Below are 14,072 nucleotides of genomic sequence, written 5' to 3'. Positions count from 1 at the left end.
CAAGCGGGCTTAATTGCTATCTAAGACTTCTTGGGATTCTGGATGGTCAACATCCGCCTGAGAAGGTGGGCCAGTTGTACACCCAGAAAGCCGAGAGGTAGGGACGGGTGAGGTGATAAGTTGCAGCGACCATGCTTGCCAAACACCTGGTCACCTGAGCTGCTTGGACCTGGGAAAGGCACAAAACGCAGGCCCAACAGAGTCTGCGCCTCTACTCGAGTACCTGAACCTGAGCAGCTTAGACCTGGGAAGTGCACACAACCCAGGGCCAGCCTCAGACAGTTCCCGGCAGAGCAACCTAGAGCCTAAGCAGTGTAGACAGGGAAAGCACACACACCGTGAGCGGGGGCAAACCCAGTGTGGCCGAGACACTGCAAACACATGCCAGTATTATTTGTTTGCAGCGTCCCTCCCTCCCCAGAGCAAGACTGAACAAGTGAGCCTAAAAAACTGTCCACCACCGCCCCCTGTGTCAGGGCGGAAATTAGACACTGAAGAGACCAGCAAACAGAAGAAGCTAAAACAGAGGAAACCTCCTTGGAAGTGACAGGTGCAATATGTTAAAACCCTGTAGTTAGTACCGACAACATAGGAAGGGGCCCATAGATCTTGAGAAATATAAGCCGGATCAAGGAACTATCCAAAAAAGAAGTGACCCCACACTGCCCACAACAACACCAGAGAAAGTCCTAGATATATTTTTACTATCGTTGTTTACTTTTTTTTTAATTAAAAAAAAATTTAAGTCCTCTATTACTCCTTTAATTTTCATTTTTATAACCTACTATTTCTTTTGAAAAAAAAAAAAAAAGGAGAGCCTATTTCTTAAAGCAAACTTCATATATATATACATATTATAATTTTTGTGACTTTTTTTTTCTTTAATATTGTATTTTTGAAAATCCAACCTCTACTCTAGATTTTTAATCTTTGCTTTTTGGTTTTTGTTATCAATTTTGTACCTTTAAGAACCCAATATTCAGTACCCATTTTTACTTGGGAGCAAGATTACTGGCTGGACTGCTCTCTCCCCCTTTGGACTCTCCTTTTTCTCCACCAGGTTGTCTCTATCTCCTCCCTCCCCCTTCTCTTCTCTACCCAACTCTGTGGATCTCTTTGTGTGCTCTGGACTGTGGAGAACACTTAGGGAACTGATTACTGGCTGGATCTGTCTCTCTCCTTTTGATTAATCCCTTTATCCTCCTGGTCACCTCTGTCTCCTTCCTCCCTCTTCTCTTCTCTGTGTAACTCCATGAACATCTCTGAGTGGTCCAGACTGTGGAGCACACATAAGGAAGTGATTACTAAATAGCTTGCTCTCGCCTCTTTTGATTCCACCTCATCTCATTCAGGTCACCTCTATCTCCCTCCTCCCCCTTCTCTTCTCCATGTAACTTTGTGAACCTCTCTGGGTGTCCCTTACTGTGGAGAAACTTTTCATCTTTAATCTAAATGTTTTATCAATGGTGCTGTATAGATGGAGAAGTCTTGAGGCTACTGTAAAAATAAGACTGAAAACCAGAAGCAGGAGGCTTAAGTCCAAATCCTGAGAACACCAGAGGACTCCTGACTCCAGGGAACATTAATCGACAGGAGCTCATCAAACACCTCCATACCTACACTGAAACCAAGCACCACCCAAGGGCCAACAAGTTCCAGAGCAAGACATACCATGCAAATGCTTCAGCAACACAGCCCTGAGCTTCAATATACAGGCTGTCCAAAGTCACTCCAAACCCATTGACATCTCATAACTCATTACTGGACACTTCATTGCACTCCAGAGAGAAGAAATCCAGCTCCACCCACCAGAACACCAACACAAGCTTCCCTAACCAGGAAACCTTGACAAGCCACCAGTACAGCCCCACCCACAGTGAGGAAACTCCACAATAAAGAGAACTCCACAAACTGCCAGAATACAGAAAGGCCACCCCAAACACAGCAATATAAACAAGATGAAGAGGCAGAGGAATACCCAGCAGGTAAAGGAACAGGATAAATGCCCACCAAACCAAGCAAAAGAGGAAGAGATAGGGAATCTACCTGATAAAGAATTCCGAATAGTGATAGTGAAAATGATCCAAAATCTTGAAAACAAAATGGAATCACAGCTAAATAGCCTGGAGACAAGGATTGAGAATATGCAAGAAAGGTTTAACAAGGACCTAGAAGAAATAAAGGAGTCCATATACAATGAATAATGCAATAAATGAGATAAAAAACACTCTGGAGGGAACACATAGGAGAATAACAGAGGCAGAAGATAGGATTAGTGAGGTAGAAGATAGAATGGTAGAAACAAATGAATCAGAGGAAAAAAAAAAAGAATTAAAAGAAATGAGGACAATCTCAGAGACCTCTGGGACAATGTTAAATGCCCCAACATTTGAATCGTAGGAGTCCCAGAAGAAGAGGACAAAAAGAAAGACCATGAGAAAATACTTGAGGAGATAATAGTTGAAAACTTCCCTAAAATGGGGAAGGAAATAATCACCCAAGTCCAAGAAACCCAGAGAGTCCCAAACAGGATAAACCCAAGGTGAAACACCTCAAGACGCATATTAATCAAATTAACAAAGATCAAACCCAAAGAACAAATATTAAAAGCTGCAAGGGAAAAACAACAAATAAATAACACACAAGGGGATTCCCATAAGGATAACAGCTGATCTTTCAATAGAAACTCTTCAGCCAGGAAGGAATGGCAGGACATACTTAAAGTAATGAAAGAAAATAACCTGCAGCCCAGATTACTGTACCCAGTAAGGATCTCATTCAAATATGAAGGAGAAATCAAAAGCTTTACAGACAAGCAAAAGCTGAGAGAATTCAGCACCACCAAACCAGCTCTCCAACAAATCTAAAGGATGTTCTCTAGACAGGAAACACAAAAGGGTGTATAAACTTGAACCCAAAACAATAAAGTAAATGGCAACGGTATCATACTTATCAATAATTACCTTAAATGTAAATGGGTTGAATGCCCCCAACCAAAAGACAAAGACTGGCTGAATGGGTAGAAAAACAAGACCCCTGTATATGTTGTCTACAAGAGACCCACCTCAAAACAAGGGACACATACAGACTGAAAGTGAAGGGCTGGAAAAAGATATTCCATGCAAATAGAGACCTAAAGAAAGCAGGAGTAGCAATATTTATACCAGATAAAATGGACTTTATAACAAAGGCTGTGAAAAGAGACAAAGAAGGACACTACATAATGATCAAAGAATCAATCCAAGAAGAAGATATAGCAATTATAAATATATATGCACCCAACATAGGAGCACTGCAATATGTAAGACAAATGCTAACAAGTATGAAAGGGGAAATTAACAATAATGCAATAATAGTGGGAGACTTTAATACCCCACTCACACCTAAGGATAGATCAACTAAACAGAAAATAAACAAGGAAACACAAACTTTATATGATACAATAAACCAGTTAGACCTAATTGATATCTATAGGACATTTCACCCCAATACAATGAATTTCACCTTTTTCTCAAGTGTACATGGAACCTTCTCCAAGATAGATCACATCCTGGGCCATAAATCTAGCCTTGGTAAATTCAAAAAAAATTGAAATCATTCCGAGCATCTTTTCTGACCACAATGCAGTAAGATTAGATCTCAATTACAGGAGAAAAAAATTAAAAATTCCAACATAAGGAGGCTGAACAACACGCTGCTGAATAACCAACAAATCACAGAAGAAATAAAAAAAAAAAAATCAAAATATGCATAGAAACGAATGAATGAAAACACAACAACCCAAAACCTGTGGGGCACTCTAGAAGCAGTGCTAAGGGGAAGGTTCATAGCAATACAGGCATACCTCAAGAAACAAGAAAAAAGTCAAATAAATAACCTAACTCTACACCTAAAGCAACTAGAAAAGGAAGAAATGAAGAACCCCAAGGTTAGTAGAAGGAAAGAAATCTTAAAAATTAGGGCAGAAATAAATGCAAAAGAAACAAAGAGACCATAGCAAAAATCAACAAAGCCAAAAGCTGGTTCTTTGAGAGGATAAATAAAATTGACAGACCTTAGTCAGACTAATCAAGAAACAAAGGGAGAAAAACCAAATCAATAAAATTAGAAATGAAAATGGAGAGATCACAACAGACAACACAGAAATACAAAGGATCATAAGAGACTACTATCAACAATTATATGCCAATAAAATGGACAACATGGAAGAAATTGAAAAATTCTTAGAAAAGTACAACTTTCCAAAACTGGACCAGGAAGAAATAGAAAATCTTAACAGACACATCACAAGCATGGAAATTGAAACTGTAATCAGAAATCTTCCAGCAAACAAAAGCCCAGGTCCAGACGGCTTTACAGCTGAATTTTACCAAAAATTTAGAGAAGAGCTAACACCTATCCTACTCAAACTCTTCCAGAAAATTGCAGAGGAAGGTGAACTTCCAAACTCATTCTATGAGGCCACCATCACCCTAATACCAAAACCTGACAAAGATGACACAAAAAAAGAAAACTATAGGCCAATATCACTGATGAACATAGATGCAAAAATCCTTAACAAAATTCTAGCAATCAGAATCCAACAACACATTAAAAAGATCATACATCATGACCAAGTGGGCTTTATCCCAGGGATGCAAGGATTCTTCAATATCCACTAATCAATCAATGTAATACACCATATTAACAATTAAAAAACAAAAGCCATGTGAGTATCTCAATAGATGCAGAGAAAGTTTTGACAAAATTCAACATCCATATATGTTAAAAACTCTCCAGAAAGCAGGAATAGAAGGAACATACCTCAACGTAAATAAAGCTGTATATGACAAACCCTCAGCAAACATTATCCTCAATGGTGAAAAATGGAAAGCATTTCCCCTAAAGTCAGGAATAAGACAAGGGTGCCCACTCTCACCACTACTATTCAACATAGTTTTGGAGGTTTGGGCCATAGCAATCAGAGCAGAAAAAGAAATAAAAGGAATCCAAATTGGAAAAGAAGTCAAACTCTCACTGTTTGCAGATGACATGATCCTCTACATAGAAAACCCTAAAGACTCTACCAGAAAATTACTAGAGCTAATCAATGAATACAGTAAAGTGTCAGGATATAAAATCAACACACAGAAATCCCCTGCATTCCTATACACTGATGAGAAAATAGAAAGAGAAATTAAGGAAACAATTCCATTCACCATTGCAATGGAAAGAATAAAATACTTAGGAATATATCTACCTAAAGAAACTAAAGACCAATATATAGAAAACTATAAAACACTGGTGAAAGAAATCAAAGAGGACACTAATAGATGGAGAAATATACCATGTTCATGGATCAGAAGAATCAATATAGTGAAAATGAGTATACTACCCAAAGCAATCTATAGATTCACTGCAATCCCTATCAAGCTACCAACGGTATTTTTCACAGAGCTAGAACAAATAATTTCACAATTTGTATGGAAATACAAAAAACCTCGAATAGCCAAAGCTATCTTGAGAAAGAAGAATGGAACTGGAGGAATCAACCTGCCTGACTTCAGGCTCTACTACAAGGCCACAGCCATCAAGACAGTATGGTACTGGCACAAAGACAGAAATATAGATCAATGGAACAAAATAGAAAGCCCAGAGATAAATCCACGCACCTATGGACACCTTATCTTTGACAAAGGAGGCAAGAATATACAATGGAGAAAAGATGATCTCTTTAACAAGTGGTGCTGGGAAAACTTATCAACCACTTGTAAAAGAATGAAAGTGTTAGAACACTTTCTAACACCATACACAAAAACAAACTCAAAATGGATTAAAGATCTAAATGTAATACCAGAAATTATAAAACTCCTAGAGGAGAACATAGGCAAAACACTCTCCGACATACATCAGAGCAGGATCCTCTATGACCCACCTCCCAGAATATTGGAAATAAAAGCAAAAATAAACAAATGGGGCCTAATTAAAACTAAAAGTTTCTGCACAACAAAGGAAACTATAAGCAAGGTGAAAAGACAGCCTTCAGAATGGGAGAAAATAATAGCAAATGAAGCCACTAACAAACAACTAATCTCAAAAATATACAAGCAACTCCTACAGCTCAACTCCAGAAAAATAAATGACCCAATCAAAAAATGTGCCAAAGAACTAAATAGACATTTCTCCAAAGAAGACATAGAGATGGCCAACAAACACATGAAAAGATGCTCAATATCACTAATTATCAGAGAAATGCAAATCAAAACCACAATGAGGTACCATTTCATGCCAGTCAGAATGGCTGCAATCCAAAAGTCTACAAGCAATAAATGCTGGAGAGGGTGTGGAGAAAAGGGAACCCTCTCACACTGTTGGTGGGAATGCAAACTAGTACAGCCACTATGGAGAACAGTGTGGAGATTCCTTAAAAAACTGGAAATAGAACTGCCTTATGACCCAGCAATCCCACTTCTGGGCATACACACCAAGGAAACCAGGATTGAAAGAGACATGTGTACCCCAATGTTCATCGCAGCACTGTTTATAATAGCCAGGACATGGAAGCAACCTAGATGTCCATCAGCAGATGAATGGATAAGAAAGCTGTGGTACATATACACAATGGAGTATTACTCAGCCATTAAAAAGAATACATTTGAATCAGTTCTAATGAGGTGGATGAAACTGGAGCCTGTTATACAGAGTGAAGTAAGCCAGAAAGAAAAACACCAATACAGTATACTAACGCATATATATGGAATTTAGAAAGATGGTAATGATAACCCTGTATGCGAGACTGCAAAAGAGACACAGATGTCTAGAACAGTCTTTTGGACTCCGTGGGAGATGTCGAGGGTGGGATGATTTGGGAGAATGGCATTGAAACATGTGTAATAACATATGTGAAATGAATCAGCAGTCCAGGTTCGATGCATGGTTCAGCATGTTTGGGGCTGGTGCACTGGGACCACCCAGAGGGAGGGAGGTGGGAGGGGGATTCAGGATGGGGAATACGTGTGCACCCGTGGCAGATTCATGTTGATGTATGGCAAGAGTAATGCAATATTGTAAAGTCATTAGCCTCCAATTAAAATATTAAATTAAAAAAAAAAAAAAAAAAAGCAGAGACATTACTTTGCCAACAAACGTCCATCTAGTCAAAGCTACAGTTTTTCCAGTAGTCATGTATGGATCTTGGACCATAAAGAAAGACAAGCACCGAAGAATTGATGCTTTTGAACTATGTGTTAGAGAAGACTCTTGAGAGTCCCTTGAACTACAAAGAGATTCAACCAGTCAGTCTTCAAGGAAATCAGTCCTGAATGTTCATTGGAAGGAATGATGCTGTAGCTAAAGCTCTGATACTTTGGCCTCCTGATATGAAGAACTGACTCATTGGAAAAGGCCCTGATTCTGATAAAGATTGAATGCAGGAAGAGAAGGTGACGACAGAGGATGTGATGGTTGGATGGCATCACTGACTCAATGGACGTGAGTTTGGGCAAACTCTGGGAGTTGGTGATGGACAGGGAGGCCTGGCGTGCTGCAGTCCATGGGATTGCAAAGAGTCAGACACGAGTGAGCGACTGAACAGAATTGAACTGGAGGGAGGGAAACTGAAGTAAAATGTCATGTATTTTCAAAGAACTTGATTAGATTGGCGGTAGTTTAAGCAGTTGCCTGATCTGAGGAGGCCTGGTTATCTGCTTGTGATTGGTTGTTTTTAAGTTCTCCTCTCAAATTTGAGCTCACTGATTCTGGGTTAGGTTTTGGTTTGCTGCCAAGGCTTTAGAACCACTCCAGTGTCATGGCCTTCTTGTTTAATGACTTGAACAGAAAGAATATTGAATTTGCAGTTGGGAACTTTCTGAGTTTGTGGGGAAGTTATAAAGACAATGAAGACACAGCTCATGGATTCTCTGTCCAGAGCTACTTTTTACCGGTCTTGTCCCAGCTGAACACATGCTACTGTGACAGTGACATGGTCAGCAAAGATTTGATGAGTGACTCTTACCTATGCAGATGTGCTTGTGCCCATCTCTGTGTCAGTCTTAAGTTTGTTTCTTGGAATATCTTCTCCAATTGACTGTTTTTAAAAATTCTGCTTATCATATGAAGTTTATCTGAATTGTCTAAAAATACTCTACTGATACTTCCACTGACATATATAGTTTATGCTTCCCTAAGTGTCCACAGTAGTTATATCAATGGCCTCCATTTTTAACACATGAGCACACATTTCTTTCATATCTGCCAGCACCTTACACAATATTTGGTTTGGCAGAGAACAGAAGGCTTGTACTGTGTCTAGCTGAACTAGATTCGTGAACCATAATTCCAGACCTAAGAAATATTTTCTTACAAAAGTTATAGTTTAATACCAGTTAACTTTTCTTGATTAGTATTTAAATTAGATTAGTATTATCTAATGCAAGTGCATTCCTCTCAAGTTTAAAATTTTATTTTAGGGTGAAATGGTGCAAAAAGGGACTTATGCTGAATTACTGAAATCCGGGGTAGATTTTGCTTCCCTTTTAAAAAAGGAGAATGAGGAGGCCGAACCATCTCCAGTTCCTGAATCTCCTACTATGAGAACTCAGACCTCCTCCGAGTCTTCAGTTCAGTCTCAACAGTCTTCCGCACCCTTGTTGAAAGATGCAGCTGCAGAAGACCAAGATGTGAGTTTCTCATTCTGCAACCTCCTGGTCTGTCTGCTTTTGATGGCCGTTCAGTCTCCTCCTCTCATGACATCTTTGTCTCAAAGTAAATCAGTTTCCAGGGCTTTATTCCATGGAACTGGTAGAATTAAATTGCTCTCTGATCAGGGTTCTCCTTTGGGTATAGGATGATGAATCTTATCAAGATCAGTAGTGGGTACACTGCTATGAATTCCTGGGTGTATGTTTATAATGGCTCCCAGCTTCTCTTTTACATCCAGAGGCTTGCTATGAAGACCTTCTCCTATCAAATCCTCCTGTGACCACATTAAATCAGCTATTTTTCCTACATATTGGAATGTTCTGGCACTGCAGATGACTGATTGTCGTATTTTGCCTTGGTGTCAGAAGGTTTGTGATAGACCAGAGATAACGTGTGCTAAGGACCTGACACACAGCAGACACTGATTAGTCCCTCACATTCCACACTCAGGAATCACTGAAATTCAGGAACCACATAGATTCAGATCATATGCTGTCCTCCTGCTATCCAAACTCACCTTATTCCAAGTCGTTGCATGAACTCAGCTTACTGTATTTGACTAGTATTTTGAGGACCAGCTATGTTTTATGTTTTCATCATTGAGTGACACAAGTCATCTAGAGGGATACATTAACTACATTATCATTTTATGTGTTATTTTGGAACAAACTTCTGCATTCATATTTGAATTGGATATGTTTTGCATGTGCCGAAAGTCATGATATCCAATTTTTATTCTTTAGTCATATAATTTATTTTTTAATTGGAGTATAACTGCTTTACAATGTTGTGTTGTTTTCCACTGTGCAATGAAGTGAATCTGCTATATGTATACATATATCCCCTCCCTCTTGGACTCCCTTTCCCCCCTACACCCCTGTCCCAAACATCTAGATCATCAGAGGGCACTGCTACTTTAAGCAAAGCCATGCAACAATGAATAACTGTGTGCAAAGGATATTTCCTTATTTCTAATAGATTACTAGAAGTAGTATGGCTGGGTCCAAGAGTCAATGCATATATGGTTTGGTTAGATATTTCCATACCCTGTCCATAGGAGATGGACCATCTTGCACTCCTGCCAGAATGTGAGGCATGTCTGTTTTTGCCACAGAATTGCAATTTAGGGCATTGTTGAACTTTTGTAGTTTTGTAGTTCATTGTTTAAAATTTTGTCTTTCACTTCCATTTTCCCCTTCAAGACTGAGAATATACAGGATACACTATCTGAGGAGAGACGTTTAGAAGGAAAAGTTGGTTTTAAGACCTACAAGAATTACTTCAGAGCTGGTGCTCACTGGTCTGTCATCATTTTCCTTATTCTAGTAAACATAGCAGCTCAGGTATGTAAGGAAATTTGTTTTGGTGTGTGCCCTTAGCTTGATATTCACATACTACTTATACTGTGTCTATTTATTTAATTATTATTATGTTTATGAAGAGATTTATTTTAAAAAACTGGCTCATGAAGCTGTGGGATCTGTCTGGGTGAATCTGAAAGCAGAAGAGCAGGCCTGTAGGCTGGAACCTCAGGCAGGACCTGAAGTCTTAAGGCAGAATTTCTTCCTCATCCAGGAAGCTTCAGGTTGTGCTCTTACAGCCTTCGACTGACTGGATGGGGCCCACCACATTGTTGATGGTTATTTTTACTTAAGTTGACTAATTATAGATATGAACCACAATCCACAAAAAATACCTTCACATTACTATCTAGAGGAGTATTTGATTAAATGACGAGAGACTGGAATGGCCAAGATGACACAGAAAACTGACCATCACAGTACCTGTCAAGAGTCTTCCTTCAAAACCTCGAACATTTACACTACTACTTATTTTTTTGCATGTACTTGGATTTGCATTCAAATATGCTATCTTTGGGTAGCAAAATAAGTGAGGCTTATTGGTGTTGTGTGTTTGTGACAAATTCTAGAAAAAAAAAAGAAAGCCTTTTAGAGATATTAAATTATAACATGCCCTCCCCTGACCTCTCATCATCTGGGATGTGGGGCTTGGCACAGACCTGAGTTGGAAGGACCATCTCTGTTTTCTGGAGCCTTTCCATCCCCCATCCTAGTGAGTGAGGTGTGAGGCTCAGTAACGTCAGTGTGTGAGTGACTGTTGTTTCCTGCTCCAGGCTGCCTACATCCTGCAGGATTGGTGGATTTTAAACTGGTGAGTGATTCCTGCTCTGACCCAAAGTGCTGTAAAGTCTACACGAAGCCTCACTTACCCACAGAGTCAGGGGGAGGGGTGGGGTTTGTTCAGCCTCCCCTTCTGACCCTCATGTAGTTTCCCTGAAGAAAAATCACAGTTCCTGCTGGACTGTGACCCTCCCATGGTCTCTCTCCATGTCTCACTCTCAGAAGCTTCCTCACAGACAGTCCTGAGAACTGAAAGTCGTGATTCAAATGGTATCTCTATAAGGTAGAGAGACATAAGGCCCTTAGAGCTGGGAACAGTTTTCTAGCATTAAACTCATCTCCTAAATCAAGGTTAATTTTTTTCTGGTATGTTTGTATATTCTATCTATAACATGATATTTTGTTCTTCCCTGTTCCATAGGACAAATGAGCAGAGTACTCTGAATATCATGGCATATGAAAAAGGAAATATAACAGAGATGATTGATCTGGACTGGTACTTAGGAATTTTTTCAGGTAAAGCCGAATCATCTGGTCTATTATACTAGAGTCTGAGGTGCTTACAAGGAGCCTGTGTGAGCAACAAGGGCTTCCAGGAGAAATTCAGAAATACCTCAAAAAATAAGAGTCTGACTCGCATTTACTCTATTAATTAATTGGAATAATTATTTAAAAAATCTACTAGAAGAAGGTGAATGAAGACTCTTAATTTGCTCTGTACTGGATTTTGGAAGTTAAACTAGAACTGAACATTCAGAAAATCAGCCACTGGAAATGTGCTACTGTCTATTCTGATAGGTTGCTTTATCTAAATCTTATTTTATGGATGGACAAGGGGATTAGAAATGTAACCCCACCCTGTGGTTTGAATTTTTCCAGTTCTGTCTGAATAAACCCTGTCTTTTATTGAACTTAGATGAATTCTTCTGGCAGCAAGGGCCCCCAAGCAAAAGTACTATTTCCTTGCAGGTATGCAAACTCCCCTTTGCCACACTGCTCATCTCTTGGGCTTCACCAATTACTTAAGAGAGAAGCTAAGTAGGGAGAAATCCAGTGTCTGGTAATTAATTAGGATTCCTTCTCTTTCTTACCTTGAGATCACAATGTTATTGCACCTCCACTTGTGTGATTAATTTAACATCTGGCTTGCCAGACTAATATTAATTAACATGGATTTGTTTTCACAAGAGTGCCTAGAATATGTGTAGCATTTCATACTTTCAAAAGGAAATCCTCATCTAAAATTTTAAAATATTTGCACAAGAAACACACATACTAACTTTCTGCAAAGATAGAGTGAATTATAACTTTGTAAGAACCCATTCATTGAAATTTGGTACTTCTTTTGTTGATCACTTGCTAAGAAACCTAAATCCATTAGCTGTTTACCTTCTGAATTGGTGGACTGTGGGGGCTTAAAGGAAGAAGGGAAAGATTCTGTTGTATATTCATTTAGGATAGTGGGCTAAGGCAGATGCCTGTTGATGGAATTCAGGAATTCGAACAGCTTCCAAAGTTGGAATAACAGTGATGTGAAAAGCTGAAGGAGAAAAAATACTTGATGGAATATTTGTAACAGAAGTTATATCCAGTTTCCTTAGTATCATGGGTTCAAGAGATGTTTGGAGGGCTATTTTAATTTTTATATGCATAGTACATACTCATTTATGTTATTAATAGAACAAATTTAAATAATTATGCACATTTACAAGTGCTTTTTGTTTCTATAAAACAGTGAGATTAGATGCTCTTTTAAGTTAATTATCTTGTGTTAAGATATAATTTATATTTTCTTGCAATTCAACTATTTAAGACATTTTCTACTTGTAACTTGGTATGGTATTTTCCTATTTTTTAAAGACACTGGGTATTTTGTACAATGAAATGAAATAATTTCTCCTGTTTCCTGTTAATTCACATGCTGATACCAAAGCATACCACAATTTCACATTATGGAAAATTTTGTAAATAGTGAGATTTGAAACATGGAGAAAGAACGATTAACTACTTTTTATAATTAATTTTTCTTCTGAGTTTTTATTAGAGTTTGCAAATTGAGTTTGGAAAGCCTAGAAGGAAATTGTAGTTTACACCTCATTTTTTCTTCACACATGATTTCTGTTTAGTGAAAGGAAGATACTGATTTTCATATTCTTTTTAATAAATGTATCTTGTGAATGCATTAAACTTATAGAATCCATTCTATAGATGTATCTAAACTTATTTATTTCATATTCTATATATAAAAATTTGTATGTAAATTCTTTTTACAGTGGAAAATACATAATATCTTTATAAACTGCCTGCTGTACTTCAGTATCAATGAAGAAAAGGCAGAGATTTTATGTTATGAGTGACATTTCTTTATTTCAGGTTTAACTGGATCTAGTCTCCTTCTTGGTGTCACAAGATCTCTCTTGGCATTGTACATCCTTGTTAATTCTTCACAAACTTTGCACAACAAAATGTTGAAGTCCATTTTGAGAGCTCTGGTATTGTTCTTTGATAGAAATCCAGTGGGTAAGTCAGACACCAAGTTTCTCAGTAAATATATCTTAACACATTTAGTGCTTTGCCATGTTCTGGTATTTGAAAATGGAAGAGATGCTTGGAAGAAATCACTGTGTGTGTTGATTCATTTTCTACAAAAATCTTCACTGATATTTTTCTCTTACTAGAGAAAATTTGAATATAGGTGCATATAAGCTTTTCATTCAGAGAAGGCAATGGCACCCCACTCCAGTACTCTTGCCTGGAAAATCCCATGGATGGAGGAGCCTGGAAGGCTGTAGTCCATGGGGTCGCTGAGGGTCGGACACGACTGAGCAACTTCACTTTCACTTTTCACTCTCATGCATTGGAGAAGGAAATGGCAACCCACTCCAGTGTTCTTGCCTGGAGAATCCCAGGGATGGGGGAGCCTAGTGGGCTGCTGTCTATGGGGTCGCACAGAGTCAGACACGACTGAAGTGACTTAGCATTTAGCATTCAAGCTTTTCATTTATGTGTGTGGGGGAAGATAAATGAATGTTCACTTAGCAGAATGATTTAGGAATCCATTTGTTGTGTGGCTTAGGAAACACCATATATTTGTTTTAAAAATGTATTTATTTTAATTGGAGGATAATTAATTTATAATATTGTGGTGGTCTTGCCATACATCAACATGAATCAGCCACGGGTGCACAATTGTCCCTTCATCCTGAACCCCCCTCCCACTTCCCTCTCCACCCCATCCCCCAGGATTGTCCC

At 38.6% G+C, this 14,072-nt stretch overlaps 1 protein-coding gene across 1 annotated transcript in view; it reads left to right on the top strand.

Moving 5' to 3' along the window:
• Positions 1-14,072, top strand: part of LOC102395698 (ATP-binding cassette sub-family C member 4-like) — a 312,677-nt gene that overhangs the window by 180,035 nt on the left and 118,570 nt on the right. Inside the window, exons 17-19 of the mRNA XM_045162476.1 lie at positions 10,814-10,851; positions 11,242-11,336; positions 13,194-13,340. Coding sequence (XP_045018411.1) covers positions 10,814-10,851; positions 11,242-11,336; positions 13,194-13,340 — 280 coding nt within the window. The remainder of the gene's footprint in view (positions 1-10,813; positions 10,852-11,241; positions 11,337-13,193; positions 13,341-14,072) is intronic.

This window comes from Bubalus bubalis, chromosome 13 (genome assembly GCF_019923935.1).
Source record: "Bubalus bubalis isolate 160015118507 breed Murrah chromosome 13, NDDB_SH_1, whole genome shotgun sequence".
Taxonomy (NCBI): Eukaryota; Metazoa; Chordata; class Mammalia; order Artiodactyla; family Bovidae; genus Bubalus; species Bubalus bubalis.
The sequence above is the reverse complement of the archived record's forward strand: the minus strand, read 5'-3'. Positions and strand labels throughout refer to the sequence as shown.